This window comes from Solanum pennellii, chromosome 12, assembly GCF_001406875.1.
Source record: "Solanum pennellii chromosome 12, SPENNV200".
Taxonomy (NCBI): domain Eukaryota; kingdom Viridiplantae; phylum Streptophyta; class Magnoliopsida; order Solanales; family Solanaceae; genus Solanum; species Solanum pennellii.
Window position 1 is genome coordinate 78,132,819 of NC_028648.1, and position 22,853 is coordinate 78,155,671.

General features: G+C 31.8%; 1 protein-coding gene across 3 annotated transcripts; it reads left to right on the forward strand.

The window, feature by feature from the left end:
- Positions 1–2,819: 2,819 nt before the first annotated feature.
- On the forward strand, positions 2,820–15,729 carry LOC107007589 (SPX domain-containing membrane protein At4g22990-like). 3 transcript variants are annotated; one of them, XM_015206268.1, is made up of 11 exons: positions 2,820–2,838; positions 3,245–3,325; positions 3,768–3,888; positions 4,394–4,705; positions 5,049–5,153; positions 5,291–5,745; positions 7,162–7,466; positions 13,331–13,509; positions 13,822–14,012; positions 14,288–14,421; positions 15,203–15,729. In XM_015206268.1, exons 2-11 carry the CDS (start codon positions 3,273–3,275, stop codon positions 15,439–15,441), a joined length of 2,094 nt encoding a protein of 697 aa, XP_015061754.1. In that variant the 5' UTR covers positions 2,820–2,838; positions 3,245–3,272; the 3' UTR covers positions 15,442–15,729. The 3 variants fall into 3 exon arrangements, with proteins under 3 accessions (XP_015061754.1, XP_015061752.1, XP_015061755.1); XM_015206266.2 differs by lacking the exon at positions 2,820–2,838 and adding an exon at positions 2,883–3,013; XM_015206269.2 differs by lacking the exon at positions 2,820–2,838 and having other exon boundaries at positions 3,065–3,325; positions 13,334–13,509.
- The last annotated feature ends 7,124 nt before the right edge of the window (positions 15,730–22,853 follow it).

Below are 22,853 nucleotides of genomic sequence, written 5' to 3' on the forward strand. Positions count from 1 at the left end.
GCCTTAAAAGAATATAAACATGTGAGTTCATTTCAAGTTTTAGTTCCAGACATCCTAATTAAATTAAGAATAAGAGATTATAAAAATTGAATAAAAAGAGAAAATGAACAAGACATTTGGATAATTAATGAAAATTTTATATTAAAAAACATAATAATTTTTTTTAGATAGACAATCAGTCGGGGGTAAGTATATATGAGTTTTAGTTGGATCCCCATTTATGAGTTGAGTTATAACAAATTGGGTGTTGATTTAAAAGAGGTCAATGGAAAGATATCGTGAAATCAATTATTTTTTATATATTATTTTTAAGTGTATCGGGTCAAAAAATGAATCATATGTGATTTTATATAAAAAAAATAAATTGGTTTTTGTTATTTATTTGAAAAGGGTTTTAATATGGACCAATCACCTAAGGCAGCACAATAAATAAGTTTTTAATAATTTTACTTTAAGGAAGCTACTAAAATGAGGACAGATATGAATCAAAGGATTAACATCGAGGGTATTTTTGAGTTAAAAGGTAAACTTCAGAGATATTTTAGGACAAAAAGGTGAATGAAGAGTAATTTTGTACCGATTCAAATACTTAAGGGGCATTCAAATTCTAGTACTACTATTGGCATATGTTTGAGATGATAACACTAAAGAATATTTTAGTACATTAATCATACATATTTTTAATTTAACATCATTAAAAATCGTGTTTACTTTCTTAAATTTCGTGTTTAATCAAATTAAAATAGATAAGACACCTCGTTTTGGCCGAATTTTTGAGTAGTCATTAGTATGGTGTTCAACCCAAATTTTAAAAGGTTATCAATATATTCAATCTATCTAAAAAATTTTTGGGAAACTTACAAAATCTCATACAATTGAGGCTAATTGTATCTTATCTCAAATTTCTTTGAATTTTTCATTGCTCTGGGATACATTCCTTGACTGTCTTATATATTACATTGATACATTACTTAATAGAAGGAATGTATTCGAGAAGAATTGATTAAGATGTATCCGAAAGGGGAGAAATATATTCGAGATGGGATCTTATCTTAGAGGGTATAGGGATGTACCCAAAGTGTATTTTTGTAATTCTTTTCAATGGTAGGAATTTTTAAGATTATGATATATGAAATTTTATTTATGTAATTTTTCTTCGTATGATATAAACGTATGAAGTATACTTCTTGTTTCAACATTACTTATTTGGACAAATTATAGAAATACAAACTTTTTGTTTCATTTATTTTCATTATCTCCTATTAATTTTATAAATCTTCAAAATTTTCTATTTTTTGATGTATCCGAGCCAATATTTAATGTATCCGAGCTACACATTAATGTATTGAGCTAGTATTCAATGTATCTGAGCTAGTTTTTAATGTATCCGGGATAATATTTAATGTATCCAAGCTATATATTAATGTATCCGAACTTCAATTATTGTATCCAATTTTTTGATCTTTAAGGAATTAACGTAATTAGAAACTTATTAGGGATGGATTGTAATTTGATACCCTCCTCGTCCGGTATTGTTTGTCATAGTTTCTATTTTTAGAATCAAACTATAAAAAATTTGACTAACATTTCAAAATGTATTTTTTAATCGTATTAATATGCAAATTTTTTTTTGCAATTTATAGTACTTTTCACATAGTTTTAAAATATCTAATTTTTTTGTTTAAAATATTGAATTAAAGTGATCTAATTTAACTTCAAAAATTAATCAAATTGACTTTCGAAAAACGTAACATGACAAACAATTCCGAATGATGGGAGTATTAAAATTATGGAATTCATACTCACCTTTGGGCATTTGAGTTTTAGCCCAAACTTTTCATCCATCATCAAAACCAACCCAACCTTCCTGAGTACTAATGTAATGAAAAAATTTCCTGGACACTCAATATTTTAGTGTGATTTATCTATAATAAAATAAAATAATATATAATTGATATTTATTTCATGTGACAATGTGGAGTATTAATGTGAGTCCTATATAGTATATTAAACGTTAAAAATAAAAATGATACAATAACATGACTTGTATACATTAAATACGTAAAGACACATACACAAAAGCTAAAATATAGATATTTATATTTTTATATAAATTAAACATATTAAAAAGGAAAACTTACATAAATATACTACAAATAAAAATATTTACCAGTTATAGCAATAATATTTTTTTTTGACTTTATCACTTTTGATACATTTATGATAGACTTTTAATTTATATTACAAAAAACAATTTATTATTCACATATAATACAAGTTTTATTAATGGATAATGCATTTATCACTCATTTTAATACACTTATAATACAATGTGTCAACTTCTTACCAAACAAGCATGATATATTTTTAAAAATATTTATAATACATATATATATGTTGCATACTTAATTCACTTTTAATACATATTACAGATTTAACATAGTATTGCTATAAATGGTAATAAAAAAAAAAATTACTAAAATTAATAATTATTTATTAAAAAACATTCATCCAAGTAATTTTTCCTATTAAAAATGACCTGTATACGTTAAATGTGTAAACGCTTAGACATAAAAGCTAATACATAATATATTATTGTAATTTCTATACATTAGACAAACAATAAATGATATGATTTTGCTATTCAATCATGATGAGTTTATCGCATGTGACTTGTTTAATACGATTTATATTTTATGAGTTAATTATCATAAAATGGACATACAAAGGACAATACTGTTATAATCACTGTTCTTATATTTATATGAAATAGAAAAGCCTTCCATAGGAAGCACTTTGCCCCCAAATGGAGCCTACTTTTACATTTTTAAGCGAGAGGTCTCGGTTTAAATTTATGAATACAAAATTATCTTTGTTAGGTAGCTGTTATTTTAAATGTAAAATTTTTTGATGTAAATTTGAATTTAATCGAACTTCAAAAACAGAGTGAAAAAAGAAGAAGAAGACAAGTGGAGTTTTCAGATCTGTAATCAGAGTTTCCGCACCGATGGATGTATGATTAATCTGATTGAATGTGTGCATTATTGTTAGTCACTATCAACAAAGCTGTTGAGACTACTAAGAATTCCTTTTTTATGTAAATTAGTTCAACTTTTTTGACATGATAAGTCAACCCAAAAATCCAACACGTCTCTATTAATTTATTTTAGTTGTTATTTGTGTTAATAGTGTTCTGCTAGATCATATGATAATTGGGATTTCTGTGATTTGCAATTCATCTCAGCTGTGATTTGGGATAAATAGAGTGAAAAATGGTTGCTTTTGGGAAGAAGTTGAAGGAAAGACAAATTCAAGAATGGCAAGGGTATGTACTCTTTGTATCTTTTTTTTTTCATTTCAACTTGTTGGAACATAATATTGCTCGATCGTAGGCGAATCTAGGATTTGAAGTATAGTGTATGTGCAAAAGTTATTTGGGTTTCCGGGAACCTCTTGGATCCGCCCGCCGTTGTTGTTCAGACTCTCCAAAATTGTTGTTATATATATGTGTCGGATCGACTACTTTTGAAAGATCTAACACGGAATAGAGATGGTTTTGAAGAGTGTTAGTAACATAGTTGGCAAGTAGAGATTGCATTAGTTTTTATTCATCTGTATGGATTATGCAGGAGTCTAATTTCCTATCTTGAATTAGTGTCGGACTAATTTACATTTGTGATGGATCCTCGGACCCTGTACATAGCGGGAGCTTAGTGCATCGATTTGGCCTTTTATGTTGATTAATAAGGATTGTTTTGGACTTTCAGATACTATATCAATTACAAAGTAATGAAGAAGAAAGTTAAGGAATACGCTGATCAAATCCAGGCTGGAGCGCTCAATCAGCGATATGTTCTTAAGGATTTCTCGAGGATGCTGGACAAGGAGGTAGGGATTTGTTAAGTGCATACCTACTAGTCCTAAACTGTTTGATACTATTACTATTTGGGAGTTGAATCATGGTTCAATTGATGATCTCTACTGCCACATTTAGTTTTTGCTTCTTTCTTTTACATCAGTTGTTTCACTCGAGTAGAATTTTGTTAATGTTCCTTTCCTGAATACTCTGCACTGCTTTTATTATTAGTTGCTATGTTTTCTTCACTGTCGTTTGTCCTTTTCATGATCACTTTGATTTGCTGCATTTGAGCCGAGCGTCCTTCAGAAACAACCTTTCTACGTCTCTCTACCTCCACGAGGTAGGGGGTAAGGTCTGGGTACACTCTACCCTCCCTAAACCCCACTCGTGGGATTTCACTGGGTATCTTGTTGTTGTAGAATTTTGGATAGGGATTTGGAGCAAAAGTTGTCCTTCGACTTCGTCTGATTTTATCTAATTGCTTGTAGTATTGATGTATAAGAGCTCTTTTTTTTTGTCTTTGTAACATTGCAGATTGAAAAAGTTGTTCTATTTTTGCTGGAACAACAAGGGGTATTTGCAAGACGGATATCTCAACTCAATGAACAGCAAGATTCTCTTCAAGAACAACCTGATATATCCAAAGTAACTGAGCTACGAGAAGCTTATAGAAATGTGGGGCGTGATCTTTTAAAGCTTCTCTTTTTTGTTGAAATAAATGCCATTGGATTGCGGAAGATCCTTAAGAAATTTGACAAACGTTTTGGCTATAAATTCACTGATTACTATGTCAAAACCCGGGCAAATCATCCATATTCCCAACTTCAGCAAGTCTTCAACAATGTGGTAATATGCTAAACTCAATTTCTAGTGTCTTCCTCTAATAATAAAGCTTCTGTTGCTACAATAAAAATAATTACTACTAGTACACGTTAGTCTAGATTCTTTATTTATGAATTATGTTTTGACTGAAAACAATATTACAGTTGATTCAGTTATATTGTTTCTAGTTATTAAAACATAATTCATAGAAAAAAAATCTAGAGTAAAGTGTAGCAGTAGTAATTATTTTATACACAAATGAGAAAATGTGGATTGCCTTAACAATTTGATAGCTCTCTTTGGCCTAAAGTAAGTCGTCTGTCGACTGTGTCAGTCGTGTGTCACTGACCAGCAATGATAATTGCAGGGATTAGGGGCAGTTGTTGGTGCAATATCTCGTAATCTTGCAGACCTTCAAGACCGTGAGGGAAGCTACTTGTCAATTTATGATCAGCCTGCTCTTCCACTTCAGGTTTTCGCCTTCTTCCTTTAGATAACCTTTAGGTATTTGTTTTAAATTTTGTAACATTATCATTTCTGGCTAGCAAGTTTTTCAAATTTCTGGTTATGCTCTACTATATTCTTAGCTGGTTTAAAGCCATTTTGCAGGATTCCGTAGTTGACTCAATGGAAGCAGCTATTGATAGATTAAGTTATTCAACTAACTTCCTTAATTTTTCGGTCCAACGTTCACTTATCATGCTAGAAGAGTTACCTTCTCCTGTTGAGGAACACGCTGATGATCAGAGATACCATTTTATGTCACTCCTCTTGAACCTGGCAAATACATTCCTTTATATGATCAATACATATATCGTTGTTCCAACAGCCGATGACTATTCTATGAGTCTTGGTGCAGCTGCAACAGTTTGTGGAATTGTCATTGGAGCCATGGCTGTTGCACAGGTCTTTTCTTCTGTGTACTTTAGTGCCTGGTCAAACAGGTCTTACTTCAGACCTCTGGTATTTAGCAGTATAGTTCTTTTTGTGGGGAATGTGATGTATGCATTGGCCTATGATCTCAAATCAATACCTGTTCTTCTTATCGGTCGTATATTTTGTGGGTAACTCTCTCTCCACCCCCTCTTTTTACAAACACATCTGTGCAAGTTTGCATGCTACTTGCATTACAGTTTACTGAGTCTTACTTTTATTCCCTTCTAGGATCACATGTGTCTAGCCAAACTTGTTGATATATTCTGCAATTTTCAAAGCAAAGGGCTATAATTAACATTCTGTTCTATGCTAGTAGTTGATGAAATATTCATTATTCATTGTTTTTAAGTGCTTCTCCTGTTGGTAATACTCCTTACACATCTTACCAGCTGAAGTAAAAATTTTTCCATCTTCTCGATACTATAGCCAAATTTCCAGGATTCTGATCTTGAGTGTTGAGTTTAGAATTTTAAAGCGACTCTAGAGCAACTATCACTGAAACTTCCAAAAACATGAACCAAAGGGAAGTTCCTTCTACCTTTTGGGTGATTTCTCATTGAGAACAGAAGTGATTGGCGAAGAAGTCTCCTGGTAAAATATTTGCACAATCTAAAAGATTTCAATGGCAACATACTCCTAGAGATGTCAATTATTGAGGACTACAAAAAGTAATACATCTCTTTAGGTACCATGTGTTGCGACTAATTTTGAATGGAATGCTCAAGGTCGTACAAACCAATAAATTCTCACAAACAATGTGATTTTTGTGGGAATGGTCTTGGTGGAGGACAACATGTGGAAGTGAGGTTGAGATGGTTGGGGCATCTTAAATAAGATACATGAATGCCCCAACATGGAGGTGTGAGGGGTTGGCTGTGGATGGTTTCGGGAGAGGTAGATGTAGGATAAAAAAGTATTAGGGAGAGGTGATTAGATAGGACATGACGCAGTTGCACCTTATGAGGACATGCACTTAGATAAGAGGTTGTAGAGGATACGGATTAGGGTAGAAGGTTAGTAGTTAGTAGAGCGTTGTGTCGCTTATCCTTCCATACTAGAAGTCATAATATTTCTCCAATAGTTTCTTGTTCTTCAATTTTTGTCACTATCTACTATCTTTTGTACTTTGATTATTACACTATTTTGTTGCATTTACTGTTATTTTTTAAGAATGTTTTGCCATGATTTCTTCACTTTTGTTATTTCTTTTTTGATCTTCTTTCATATGCTTATCTTTGAGCCGAAGGTCTGTTAGAAACAACTTCTCTACCTCCCAAGGTAGGGATAATGTCTGCGTACACTCTACCCTCTCTCTAGACCCCACTTGTGGAATTACACTGGGGATGTTGTTGTTGTAATGTGATTTTTGTAGCATCATCTGCTTATCATCTTCATAACATAATTCAGTGTCATTATTGTCTATGCCTTTTGGAGGTTGTTGTGATATCCACAAAGCACTTTGCACTTGACTATAAGTTAACCAGATGTTTTTTTTTCCTCAAAAAAGGGTTAACAAGATGGTTCTTTTCTCTCTTGAATTGCAGTTTGGGTTCCGCCAGAGCAGTGAACCGACGTTACATCAGTGACTGTGTGCCACTTAAAATCCGAATGCAGGCTTCAGCAGGATTTGTAAGTGCTAGTGCACTAGGAATGGCGTGTGGTCCTGCACTTGCCGGGTTACTTCAGACTAATTTTAAGATCTACAAGTTGACTTTCAATCAAGATACTTTGCCTGGTTGGGTTATGGCTTTTGCATGGTTACTCTATTTGATATGGCTGTGGATCTCTTTTAGAGAACCTGCTCAAGAGACTGATGAAGTAAACAATTTTTCTCAGATAGCTAATGCTGGTATGTTCAACTTTCTTTTTAACTTGTATTTATGATGTTCTTGTGATCTTAATTCCAAAAATGCATATATGGGGAATGTGGTGTGTTTGGAGTGATAGCTACAGGTATGTCCTGTTATCTTCTCTATACCTTCTTGGTACAACTTCAATAAATAACTTACAGAAAAAGTGGATGTTCCCGAGGATGTGACGCGTGTCATGTTGTAAGTCAGGTAACATGACACGTGTCACGCACCATGGGATGTGTGATCAACCTTCTAAGTAGACAATGAAATCTTTTGAAATATTGTTCTATAATTGAAAGCAACTCTGCACATATTTCACATGATTTTAAGAACAAAAGAGTAAGGAACAGAAGGGTAAAACTTGCTGGATCTTTTATGGTCTAAATGCTATAGGTTTTGCTGACTTTTGGATTATGGTCCAAACTAAGAATCTAAGATGGATAAAATTTAATCACAATATTATTGATGATATATAAAATTTCTATGAACCAGTAGTTCTTATTACAAGTCAAAGATTTTATCAATCACATTTTGACCCCCATAATTTTGATGTTCAACGCGGTTTTGCGCAAATAGGTAGTGCGCGTGCTTGGTTAATCGTGAAAGCTCTAGAGACTTGGCCAAAAGCTCATAAGAGCAGCCTCAATTCACTCTCATATGGGTGCATTTGTCAAGTTTGTAATGTAGACACGTAAATTTAATGGTGTTAAATTCATTCAAAATTTGGATTTTATCCATGTTCATTTGGGTTGAATACCTAATTTGGAAGGAACAATTAAATAAGTCTATTTTATTAAATTCAAGTCCAACTACCATTTCATCTTGAGACCCAAATTTATGCCATGTGTCAAGTGGCATAGTATCCTAGTCGAATTCAACAAATGATGTGGTAATCCTAGTCAAATTCAAGAAGCTATCTAAAGCCACCAAGTGTCCAAAATGACATGTCTTTGGCCAATCATAAACAGTCTTATCACATAACATTTGTGATAAGCTTGATGACTTACATGAACCAAAGGCAAGAAAGTTTATTTACACTTGAGCTACTTTCTCCCTACAAGTTTAAAATAGGGGCGTACATAACTTTCTAGAGACATTCAACAAGCATTAGAAAAAGCATCAACATCAACTACATAATTCTTCAAAGTAGTGGTCAATGAAGTTTTGCCTCGATATCAACCTGAAAACAAAAAAGTGTTGTCCGACATTTTCGGAGATTGAACACATTTATGAGAGGTTCAAATCATCATGCAATTCAAGAAATATACTATTGAAGGCTCTCAAATCATGGAGAAGTTTTGGAAAGAAGAATCAAGAGAACAACAAAATTATACTTGGTTACTCACAGGATTCATCAATAAAAATTACTTGTCTTTTATTTATTTTTGGTTGCAATTAATTTTCAGTATTAAAAAACTTGTTGCAATCAAATGTTGGTATGCAAAGTGGGACCAATTTTGCTCTTAATCCTGTGAATCTATGCTTGCAATCTTCAAAATCATTTGTTGTAATGGCCTTTAAAAAGAACAACAATGATTCATGTAACAATATTTACGTTGCCACATTTGTTGAACGTAACTGCAATGGTCCAATGACCCATGACATGTTCAAATCTAGTGACATGGATAGATCGGGGAAGTTGGTCTCTTTGAAAACAATAGAGAAAAAAAACTCCCGTACTAAGGTTATAACCTCTAGGGGCAACATTCACTTTTTCCCATCAAATGTAGTTTCTCAAACTGCTACAATTTCAAGGACCTCAAAGATTTGATGGATTCATCTATCTCAACAAAAGTCAATGCCTTGATGACTGATGCAATTAACGTCGACGAAGAACTTATTTTGATGACGCAAATCATTGAGGCCTTGAAGAAGTCTATTAAAGATAAAGATCTTTAAATTGGGCAACTTATGAGCAAGTTAGATCTCTTCATCCTTGGAAAGTCGAGTAACAATTTTACAACCGTAAGAAAAAGTTGATGTTGAATTTCTCACCAAGCCAATTGACTCCCAACGAAAGCCGCAATGAAGGTGGAAGGTGAGGCACCATGAAACTGTTTGGCAAATCCTTGATCGAAAAGGGGAGCCAATTTGATGGACTTCATCTAACAAGAAAAAATAGATCTTGCTCCTGAAGGTTATAATCTTAGAACAAGATTTGCTTTTCTTCAAAGAGCAAGGTTGCTAGATTTGACTATGTTGTGAATCATTGGATGATTGAAGTTATGTTTAAAAAATGTGGTAATGTAGATGTTACATGAATCATTGTTCTTTCTAAAGCCAATACAACAATTGATTCTAAAGATTGCAAGTTTCGATTTGTAGGATAAAGAGTAGAATTGGTCTCACTGGGCGTGCCCAAATGCTGAAAATTAACTACAATAACATAGTAATAAAATAATTTTTATTGATGAATTTCGTGAGTATAATTTTGTTGTTGTCTTGGTTATTTTCTCATGATTTAAGGGCCTTCATTCATATATTTCGAATTGCAGAATGATTTGGACCTTTTAGAAAGGTGTTTGATCTCCAGAAATGTGGGACATTAATTCAGGTTGATCTCTGGACAGATTCATTGACCACTCATTTATAGAACTGTATAGTTGATGTTGATGTTTGCTGAATGTCCCTAGAAAGTTATGTAACCCCTAATTATAGTTGTAGGCAGATAAGTGAAAATGAACTTTATTGTCTTGTTCTGATTGGTTCATGTAAGTCATCAAGTTTATCACAAATGCTATGTGATAATGTTTCTTGTGATTGGTCAAGACATGTCATTTTGAACACTTGACGACTTTGATTGCTTCTTGAATTTGAGTGAGATTGCCACATCATTTGAATATGTGGCATCATCTTGCTAGCCTTGAATTTGATTGGTATGCCATGTCACTTGACACAGACATGAATTTGGGTCTCAAGATGAATGAACTTTGAATTTAATAAAATGTACTTATTTAATTGTGCACTCCAAATGAACATATCGTTACCTTCTCAAAATAAATAAATAAATCCAAATACAGTATGAATTTAACCCAACAAAATTTATGTATTTACATGTACTGCTTTAAATAGGTCATCCTTGAGGATTATGAATTCATTAAGAGGGTGTTTGGATTGGCTTAAAAGTTTGGTCAAACCTACTTTTAGGAGCACGTTTGGACTTTTTTTTTTTTAGCACGTTTGGATTGGCTTGAAAAAGTAGTTTTTAAGTCAGAAATAAAAAATCAAAACTTAAATGACTTTTAAGTCAAAAAAAAAAAAATAGGGGATACCTACTTTTGGTTTTTGACTTATTTTAAGTCATTTTAAACTTGTTTTATGTCATTTTGACATTGTAAAACACTTTCTAACTTATTTTAAGTCATTTTTGACTTATTTTAAATTATTTTTATATTTGTCAAACACTTCAAGAGATAAAAAGACTAACTTAAAAGTAGGTTTGACCAACTTTTAAGTTGATCCAAACAACCTCTAAGTCAGTTTTTGACTTTTGGAAGTGTTTGACAAGTATATTAAAATAACTTAATATAAGTCAAAAATGACTTAAAATAAGCTAGGAAGGTAAAAGATGACTTAAAATAAGTCGAAAATCAAAAGTAGGTCTCCCCTTACTTTTTATTTTTTGACTTTAAAAGTCATTTCGATTTGACTTTTTATTTTTGACTTAAAAGCTACTTTTTTTAAGCCAATCCAAACATGCTCTAAGACTTATAAACTCATCCATCAATTTGTAGCGATCAAACACTCTTTTAGTGATTCAATGTTAATATCAACTTTTGATTACCCATGTGAGCATCACCCATACCAAACAACCTCTTAAAATATTACTGCTGATCTCTTTTACCTTATGAAAGGAAATTAGTAATACTGTAAAGAAAATTAGTAATGCTGTAGGTGAACACAGTAAATGTCATTATGATATACTCTCTCCGTCTCAATTTATGCGACACTTTTCATATATCGAGATTCAAACAAGTCTATCTTTGATCGTAAATTTTTCATATATCTTTAAAATATTTTGAAATATCAATTATTGTGACATAGTACTTTTTACGTAGTTTATAAATATATAAATTTCATTTAAATAAAATTGAAGATTCCATGCGTAAATTACTAGTCAAACTTAAACTGTTTGACTCTTGAAAAACGAAAAAAATGCCACATAAATTGGGACAAAGGGAGTAATAAAAATGAAACCTCCTTCCCTGATATTCGATACTAAAATGTTACTAACTATATATTTCCATATTTATTGAACATATTCAATAAAAATGATAAAAACATGTTTTTCACTCTTCATTTTGAGCAACGTAGTTATATTGTGTTGGTTTGAAAGATGGTGCACCAAAAAGGTTGAAAGTACTGACTGAAAATGTCTCTCAATGATTTTATTAAGCGTAGGAGGATTTTAAATAGCTAATTTGAAAACATAATCTATATAATATTTGCATTAAAAAAAAATAAAAAGCAAAAATATCTCAACAAGGTAATACCTAAGGTTCTCGGAGTTGGGAGCGGTGTCTGATACAAGTGCAGATCAAGAGGTCAGGCCCTTTATGATCTAAATTTTAAGATTTAGGGGTACAAATCCAAGTAGGAATACGGTATAGGGATTCGGCTAAAATTAATTAAAATATATTAAAATAGAGTTATATATCAAAATTATGAGACATTATGTATAAACCTTACAAGGTATTACAAGAAAAAAGTATTGATGAGGAGGAGAATCCAGAAGGTCATGTAAGTAGAAACTTTTATATACAAGGTACTCCATTTTATTCAATTTCATCTTAGATTTTGTTTTGATTACGAACATCATTATATTTGTCCTGAATCTCTCGTTGATTTTGGTCAAAGTATCCAAAATTGGTTGACCAAAATAGCCTAATAGAAATTTTAAAAAGCTGATTCATCCTAAACTAAGCAACTTATTATGCTAAAAAAATTGTTGTTGTAACTGAAAGCAAATTTCGACACTTCTCCTTTCCCTTTGTTACTACAAGTTTTTTTAAAAAATTTTCATCCTCAATTCCTGCTTTGGCGGTTGGTGCCGAATTCATTCGACTGTTTTTGAACTTACTCATTTTCTTTAATATTGATCTTTCTCTTCTTTTAGTTTTGTGCTTAAAAACCATCCTCAATAACCTAGTCTTGTCTAAAAGCTTTTCTGAAAATGCTTTAATATGGACAATGTCACAATGATAGGAATTGCAAGGAGTATTTGTATGAATAATTATTCCATATCTCATAGGTTTAACATATTATTCATTTTCACATACCATATTTGAAAGTTTCCATCAGTGAAAATTTGTGGGAATTTTAAGAGAAATTACTGTTTTCCATGGTTGAAAATGGTTAAAAATGGTACTGGTTGATATTAGCCCTGTATTAAATGTAAGCACGGTTAAAAATGGGTGTAAAATAGGTATGGTTAAAAGTGGTTGAAAGTACGTCTTAATTGAACTCACCGGTCCATTGGGAGCAATGAAAGACTGATATAATTGTTGATTTTTTAAAAGATGGTGCAGCAAAAAAGGTTGAAATATTCATTGAAAATGTCCCTCGATGATAATCTTATTAAGCATAAGAGGGTTTCAATAAGCGATTTGAAAACATAATCTGCAAAATCAGAAAACTAAAATATCTCAACAAACTAAAACAACCTAATAGAAATTTCAAATTCAAAAAGTAGATTCATCCTAAACATAAGCAACTTATTATATATGCTAAAACATTAGTGCAGTAACTGAAAGCAAATTTCAACAGATTATTTGGAATTCGGAAATTACAAGTTGTCTACGGAGTGGTAAAACAAGAGTTCTCGTGAAATGCGTTTGATGTTAAATCTTTTTTATACCAGCAGAAAATGATGCCCTTGAAAGGGGTGTAGTGCAACCACTGCTATTAAATTCAGTGGGTGCTGAACAAGACAATGAAGGTGGCCAAGAAGGTGATGGCAGTGAAGAAGCTCAAGAGGAGTCTCGTCGTCCAGCCAACTCCATAGTAGAAGCATATAGATTGCTGACTCCTTCTGTGAAGGTATGTGGAACATCTTTTTGTTTCCAAGGTTCATGCGAGAGTAACATTTCTTTTGTTTTATGGGTAAAAAAGAGGTCCAGTGTGTCAACCACTGACCCGGTGCACTTGCTTCCCTAATATTGCTTGTCGTTTGAAATTTTTTGTCTTTGGGGAGATAGATCATGGCGTTAAAGAAGGAAAAAGGATTGGGAAAAAGACATGAACTTTTTAGATTATCAAAAGGGAAAAACAAACAGAAAGGATGGACCATTTTTGCTTTTGCTATTAAGAATTATACTAACCAATGACCATTCATCCGACTCTTTTATGCAGGTTCAATTATTAATCTATTTTATGCTGAAATACGCTATGGAGGTTTTACTTTCAGAGTCTAGTGTCGTCACGACATATTACTTTAGCTGGTCAACAAGCACTGTCGCAATTTTTCTTGCATGTCTGGGCCTTACTGTTCTTCCAGTAAATATTCTTGTTGGGAGCTACATAAGTAACATATTTGAGGACAGGTAATCTATCTTGTAACAAATAACATCTTTTTGAAGCTTATTTTTATAGCAATTTCGTCATTGCTAAGTGATAAGTGCTAACTGATGGAAACTATTAGCAAGATACAATAGATGTGCAGTATCTTGCTTGCGATGTATGTTGTTTGTCGATGGCATTTGACATTTTAGAAGGATTACTTAATTCTATCATGTTGAGTGTTTGGCATCGGAATTTATGCTCTATCATGTTGAATGTTTGCGATCAGAATATGGTGATAAGCTCATCCTCTCTGCAGGCAAATTTTGCTGGCATCTGAAATCATGGTTTGTCTTGGCATACTCCTGAGCTTTCAAGTTATCATCCCGTATTCAGTACCACAATATGTCTGCTCTGGCCTCCTAATGTTTGTATCTGCTGAAGTATTAGAAGGTGTGATCTCTATTTTCCGTTTATTTTCCTCCGCGAGAAACATAGTTGGTTCTTTATTCTCAATAGAAGTAGAACCTATCATGATGATATAAAAGAATAGTGTAGTTGAACAGAACCTCTGATTAAGGTAGAGAACCTGGTTGAACTAATAAAGCTTGGACATGTCATCTGCTAATTTGGCGTGTAAAATTTGCTGCAGTGGAGGGTATCGCAGCCATTTATAACACAACTTCCGTGGTAGTAAGACAGATATATTGCATCCTAATCTCTAGCTAACCCCAATGGAGCGATGTCAGGAACATATACTATGTTCTGTTAATACTTTCGATTTGTAGTTTTTGTCTTTTGACTAGTGTAGATGAGTCAAAACACAAATATACAGTTCTTTCCACCTAATGAGTGACAAGGTTATCCGTACATTACTTCACAACCTAAGGAAGCTGTTGATTTAAGAAAAAAGTTATACATAAGAACATTTTAGATTAGCGAATACAATACCGAGACAAGATATTTGTGGTTGCTGTTAATATTTTGCTAATGCCTTATCCTGTCGTATAAAAAATCCTGTCTTATAAGAGAAGGGAAGAGGAGCGGACGGACCCATAAGTCACTAAGTTTCGAACCATGCATCCCTGATCCTCGGGGATTTCTCGGTTATCAAACAAAAACGGCTAACCCCTTTGACATTTAACAACATTTAGGAAGGTGTGATGGTGTGATATTTTTGTTGGTTTTTTTCATTTGCATTCTAAAATCTCTACGATTTGTCTGATGACTTCAGGTGTAAATTTATCTCTTCTCTCTCGAGTAATGTCTTCAAGGCTTTCTCGGGGAACCTACAACGGGGGTCTGTTATCCACAGAAGCTGGCACAATTGCTCGGGTGATTGCTGATGTAACTATAACTCTGGCTGGATATCTAGGGCAGAGCAAGCTCTTGAACGTTACTCTTCTCCCTTCACTTCTGATATGCATCGCGTCCATTTTTGCAACATGCCGTACTTACAATTCTCTTTACTGATGCACTCTTAGATGATTTATTTGTTATACTTTTCTTTTTTGCCATACGACATACGAGGAAGGGAAACGAGGAAATCGAAGGGCATGCTACCTATAGCATTTTAACCTTCCACCAACAGGACGGGGGAGTGTACATAGAGGCGGATTCAGAATTTGGATGTTATTGAGTTGAAAGTGTGTACACAAAGTGAGCTGACTCTCACACCAAGTTGGATGTACTTTTGATTTTTTTTTTCTTTTGATGAATAGTTGTAAATTCTCACTAAGTTAATGTATTTCTTTATCTCAACTTTGGTGCTGGTTTATAAATGTTAGCTGTTTCTCACTTGGAAAATATAAGCATACAAAAACAACATACCCTTAAAAGTATATGGGGGTGGAGCATATACTGAGTATAGTCTTTACCCTTATCTCGTGGAGAAAGAGATTGAAAAGACTTTCGGCACAAATGTAATTAATTTGAGTAAAAAAATAAATTAAACAATGAAAAGAACATATCAACTAATAAGGAAAGTTGTGTAGAGTCTACAAAAAAAAGATAGCAACAAAGAGTGTGATAATTGATACGCAATAACACATGTGCACCTCTAGTTTGTTTAGTAGAAATATTGTTCAAGTTGAACTAAGAACATCTTGACATATGATATTGCAAGAAAAGAAAAAAACGTACTATTAGCTGTAATGAAATTTTTGCTAAATAAAACAAGGTGTTCTTCTCATCTTCTCTAGTATTGCTATTTCTACTAAATATATAAAATGACGATTGAAAATTTCATATATAAATTGTGATAAACCAATGTTAAAAAGTAGATAAAAGTTTGCGGGAGAACAAAAAATACACTAATATTACATACATAAAGGACTATTAGTACTCCATGTGAAAACTCAAGGGTGACTTTGAGTCTTAATTCAAATACATAAGAACTATTTTTAGCTTTTTTCTTATCAATTTTAGGTAAAAAATTGAATGTGACATCTCTCATAATTTAATTGTTGATTTCTAAGCTCTCTACATAATTATTATACTAAAATAAATTTGGCATATGACTAGCTTTGCGGATCTAAAAGAGGTATAAAATTTACTTTTTTTATTTAATGTCATCTTACAAATATAATTATTTAAAAGAGTACGTGTTAAGTTCATATTAATTGAAGATCATTTTTTAAAATCTTTTCTAAATATGTGCAACAATTCAATTTATTTGGACAATTGATATTAGTATCTCAATTCAATCAACACTCAACAGGGTTTATATCTCATTCAAATTGTGAAGGAAATATTATTTTTCAAATAAAAAATATCAAAAAGTAAAATGGTTTTACTCTTATTTGCCAAGTCAACAATGGAATTAAAATATAAATACAAAACGTTTTCTAAGTTGATGCAAGCAATCTTTTTTGTACCTACTATAACATATTATATTCCTTATATATCATATTACAATTTTACTAGATATATACAGTTATTTACATTTTTACAAATGACTAGATTGATAAACATTTATTACACTCTCTTCTTTCGTATATATAAAAGTTAAACTCGAGACTTACATGTCTATAAAAATGAACAATCAAAATAGGGGAAAATGACATCATATTCTTTTTCTCTATGTTCACTTAAAAGCATCATATTTGCTATTCTCGCGATCCAAAGTACAAGTAACCCTCTAAACGATGTGTGCACCAAATCAAAAAATGTAGACTTTTGTTACTCCGTCTTGAAGGACTATTCTCAGCAGAATCTTCACGATTTAACACAATCAACCATCAATATAGCAACAACAAATGCCTCCGCCACCAACGTGAAAATCAACGTGCTTCAAAAACAGACGAGCGATCCAAATCTAGAAGCGATATTTACTTTGTGCGCAACTTATTATAAGTGGGCCATTAGTTCTTTGGGTAACGCACAACAATATTTGCAAATGGGCCAATATGATAGCTTAAAAACAGCAACAAATATTGTTGGAGAAAATGCTTTTAATTGTGAAAAAGCATTTGAAATGATGCCTGGTTATGTTTCTACTATTACTAAGGAGAATGATGATATTCAGAAATTTAGTGAAATTATTGTTGTTGCTGCAAATCTCTTTTTAATTTGATTCATGAATAAGTTAATATTGAGATTATTGTAATATCAAAATCAATAATATTGGTATTACTTTAGTGATATTTCCTTTCTGAATTATATGACATTTTTAGAATTTTGAAGGTAAATTTAAAAATAAAATATTTTTTTTAAAAAAAATAAAAAATTATATATTTAAAAACTACATAGATAATATTTTATTATAGTTTTAACTATTTAAATTTAACGGCATATAAAGTGATTGCAGTCAAATATTTTGTCTTGAAAATTGAAATAGTATTTGACTTTATTTGATTAATTAGGAGTGAAGAAAGGTGAAATATATTTTTATTATTTTCGAAATTTTATAGTCAAATATATTTTTCAAAATTTAACTCTGAAAAAAATATAAAATTTTCATTAATATCAAATGATCAATGAGATGTATTATTGATCTTATTCAATATTAAGGGGATAGTGTTTACAAACCAAAATTATTGAAGGAGTAAAGTAAAAGTTTTACCTTTATTTTCCAAGTTAATATACTAATTGAAATAAAGAAAAAAGTTTTCCTCATTATTGCAAGCAATCTATTTTGATATTTACTCCTTTACATTGATTATCCTCCCACTAAAAAGTAGTAACTGTTTATTTTGTAATTAGTGGTTCACTTTTAAATTGACATAATAATAATTATTGCTATAGTGAGTTTAACATTTTATCCCTATTAATTATGATTTCAAAAAATTTAGTAGCGGCAAATGCTTCCTCCATCGGAGCCAAGATCGAGGGCGAGGTTCAAACGAGGAAAGGCTTACGGTGGATACCTAGGCACCCAGAGACGAGGAAGGGCGTAGTAATCGTCCTCAATCAAACAGATAATTAAAATTTATAAATTTGGGAAACACACAACAGTATTTGTTTATAAGGCAATATGAGAATTTATATATTGCGGCAATTATTATTGAGGACGATGCTTATAATTTGTCAAAAGGCATTTGTATTATTTTTTGGCAATGATTCTAATATTTTTAAGGAAAATGATAATTTTCACAAATTTGGTAGCATTGTTGTTTCTGCTGCAAATCTTCTTTTATCAATTTGATTAGAAACAAAAAGTCAATTGAACTCATAAAAAATAATTTCGATTTATGTGGGATTAATTATTTAGCCTATCCAAAAATATATACTTAGTATTATTTTTTATGTGATGTATCAGAATGTAAGTGGTGTATCAAGACGTTGAGTGATATATTTAAAATTGAGACGCGAAATATGTAGATGTTGAGCGATGTATTCGATATTGAAACGCGATGTATCGTAATGCTTTTGGGACGTAGGATTCCACCAAATTTAGGGGAATTTTGTAATTTTGAAATAAAAAAAAGTAAGAATGAAATTTAAGTATCTCTTAACACTATAAATTTGTATAAAAATTTCCATAAATAAGTCTGAGCAAAATATTTGAAGTCCATGAGTATCTTCCATGAAGCATTATGCTTTGAAATTAGGTGGATTTTTGTCACTACACAAATAAAATGAGAGTGTGCATTACAGAGATTGTTAGTAATGTATTTCTCGAATATGGAATAATTTAAATTTCAGTATATTTAATTATCAGAAAACATTTTAAGAAAACACAATATTTATTTTTAATATTTAATTATATCAATTTATAGAATAGACCAATGTATATAATATAAATATTTGCGTATTAAATAGTTTCATAAATGCCTTTTGTACTATCATAATAAATTTACCTATTATAGCATATTGTATCCCATATCTATCTTGTTACTAATTAATTAACTTTGCCTAACTATTTATAGATAATTTTTTAAATGACTAGATTGTTTGAATTCTTCATTACATTTTATCCCTATATAAAAGCTAATGTAAGAAAATATATATATACATATATAAAAACCCAACATCAAAAGGGGGAAAATGGCATCATCATCTTTTTCTTTATGTTCATCACTAATTTTATGTATTGCATGTGGTTTTTTCGCGATTCAAATCACAAGTAACCCTTTAGCTGATGTATGCGCCAAAACCGGAGACTTAGCCTTTTGTTTGATATTCCTGAATGACTTTTCTCATCTAAATCTTCACGATTTAACGCAAGCAACTATCAATTTAGCAGGGGCAAATGCTTCCGCCATTGGAGCGGAGATCGAAATCCTCCTCGGGCAGACAGAGAATCAGACTTTAGAATCGATATATATCTTGTGCTCGAATTATTACAACGAGGCCGTCAGAAAATTCGATGACGCGAAACAATATATGAAAATGGACCAATATGAAAATGTGTATGCATCGGCAATTGTTATTGCGGACGATGCTTATAATTGTCAAAGGGCATTTGAACTATACTTTGGGTCTGATAGTATAATTGCTAAGGAAAATTATAATTTTGGGAAAATTAGTAGCATTGTTGTTTCTGCTGCAAGTCTTCTTTTACCTCCCTAAATTGTTTTTTTTTTAATTAGGAAAAAGATAATAATTAAATTCATGTAAAGTAATTTCACATTTTTATTTATGTGGAATTATTAAGACTATCCAACAAATACATACTTAGTACTATTTCTATACATTTATTCCTCTTATATTATTTTGTTAATTTATTTAATATGTTGGAATTTTCACTTTTGTTTTAGTTTTTCTTAGATTTTTAGTAGAGCTGTCAATATGGACTAGCCCACCCCATCCGGGCTAATCCACACAGGCTTCGACATTTTACGGGTCAGGTCGGGCTAGCTCATTTTTTGTGTGGGCCAGAAAATGGTCGACCCAACCCACAAGTACGTGGGCTACAGGCTTGCCGGGCCAGCCCACTTTATTTAAAAATTATATTAAATTTAGAATTATTAAATTAAATTATAAATTATAATTTAAAAATATTATCATAAATATCGACAAAACAATATTACATGATGTTAAGTGTTACTACTTTTTAATCAAAAATCCACAAGTAAAATATCTTTGTAATATTTATTAAGTTTTTTTCAAGTAAAAATATAAATATCTAAATAGAAATATTAACCTAATTGTTTGAGTTTGTACTCTCTTTAATTTTAAATTTTAATATTATATTATATTTTTTAGTTAATTTTCATTGACCCACGGGCCGGTCCTATCAATATTTCTCAAGCCCCACAAATCAACAGACTTATCCAGTCCGGGCTAAAAAATCTTTTTCTCAAATGGGCTTAAAAAATCGTAGCCCAACCCTATTAAATCCCGGACTAGGCCAGGCTGGCTCAACAGGCCTAACCCATATTGACGGTTCTAATTCTGAGTTTTAATTTATGTTGGAAGAATTTGTTGAATTTTGAGTTGAGGGATATACCTCTATATATATATATTGCGTGAAATATTTTTAATGATAACATCGTTGACACGCTTTATGCTATATAATTTCTTATCATTATTCGTGATAGAAGTATTTTTCGTAAGATATTTTTAACAAAAATAGTGAAAAGGACAAAAGAAAAATAAAACCCAATAAATTGTTTGTAAAAAAAAGAAGATAAGGTAAGGAACAATGAACAATAACATACTTAAGATATAATATTTATATTTATATCATTTAAATAGATATGGAACATATATGTTAATGTTAATTACTATTTAAAAAAAAAGAATTTTACTGTTTAATATGAGATACACATATAATACATGTATACTGAATTAATATTATAGATGATCATTTAATATTATTTTTATTATGCTAAAATCATAAATTATTTTTAAAAAGAAAAACTTATGAATTGTATTAAGTATCACAAAAACCACAAAATTATTTATTATAATAAAAATTACTCAACTTTGATTAGGTATCACATAAAGTTATCAAGAGAGACGTCAGAAAATTATAAGATATTTAAGATAAAATCAAAAAACTTTTGACTATATACAAATTATTTAATGACTTCCTTTCATATTTAGGAAAAAAATAGTGATTTTGTGATCACGAAAAATTGTTTAATAACTCTTGTGATTTTTAGCCAAAATTAATTACTTCTTTTAATGAAAAACAAATATGTTTAGTAATTTTAATGCGCAATAAACTAAAATTTGTTTGACTGTTTGTGTAATTAGGTGTAACATCTCGTTTTCTAGAATAAACTAAGGTTAAGCTAAGAAAAACAGGAAGAATCAAATTTGGAAATAAGGAAATCTGGAAAATTTCTAGATTTCAAAAGTGAGTTTTGGTCATTTTCAAACGGCCATAACTTCCAGCTCAGGAAAAGTTTGGGTGATTTCTTTATATGGATGGAAATCTCGTCAGAAGATCTTTCCAACAACGCCAAGTTTGCAAATTTTTGAGGTCGTATGAGGGAGATATGACCTTCGAAAGTTAGGGTGTTGAGCAGGGAAAGTTTCAAATCCGAATTTGTTAAGGGTATTTTGGTCTTTTCCTAAGTCAATCATTAATTTCGTTTTTGGGGTAATGTGTTGGCGTCTAAACTGATCCCATTCAGTTTGCACACTTGGAAAATAAGTTAGGGCTTTGAAAGAAAGGAGAAAAGAGGAGAAGGGAGAAGAAGACGCAACAACGCCAAGAATTCGTTGTGTGGATTTCGTCGGGGTTGATCCCTAACAGGTATGTGAGATTATTCGGTATTGGTTTCTTTTACTCACCCTCCAACTTGATTCATTACAGTGATTTGTAGTTAATTGAAACTAAATCTTGAAATTCTTGATGAAAAACTTGAAGTTCTTGTTGGTTGATTTGTAGTTGATCTCTAAGAGTTTTAATTCTTATTTCCGGGCTGTTTTCGAGTCTAAACTATTAGGTAATGAGTTATTTAGGGATCCTAAGTGTTTGGGATGGGATCCTTGGGAGGTTGGGAAGGTTTAGAGATGGAAAACGAAAAAGAAAATCGGAGGTCCCGTCAGACACCCCTCGGGGCGCCGCGCCTGCCAGAGCGCCACAAGGCGAGCTCTGTCTGACAGGCCCTGGCGCGGCACGCCAGCCAGAGCGCCCCAGACCAGGGTCTGTACGACAGGCCCTGGCGCTCCACGCCTCTCAGAGCGCCAATATCCCCTGGAGACCCCGTTCTTTCCCTATCTTTTCGTACTAGTTCCTAAGTAGTGTACCCTTCATTCCTAGTTTATTCTAATACTCTAAAGTACATCTAAACATCATGAAATCATCCATAAGCATGAGATCATGATCCTTGAATCCATACTTCAATTCAAGTAAGGTTAAGAGTCAAGTCTAGAAGATAAGAGCAAGTCAAAGTAAAGTCTCTAAAGTTTTCTAAAGTCTTTCACAAACGTTTTCACTTTGTTTTAAAAACTTAAAGTTCATGTCAAGAAAGAGTAAATAGTTGAGT

What these genes read in the sequence shown, in the direction of transcription:
- LOC107007589 (XM_015206268.1), top strand. Translation starts at nt 3,273, where the DNA reads ATGGTTGCTTTTGGGAAGAAGTTGAAGGAAAGACAAATTCAAGAATGG. An exon ending in TTCTCAGATAGCTAATGCTG is followed by an intron (nt 7,467 to 13,330) that starts GTATGTTCAACT and finishes TTTTTATACCAG; the next exon opens with CAGAAAATGATGCCCTTGAA. An exon ending in AGTAACATATTTGAGGACAG is followed by an intron (nt 14,013 to 14,287) that starts GTAATCTATCTT and finishes TCCTCTCTGCAG; the next exon opens with GCAAATTTTGCTGGCATCTG.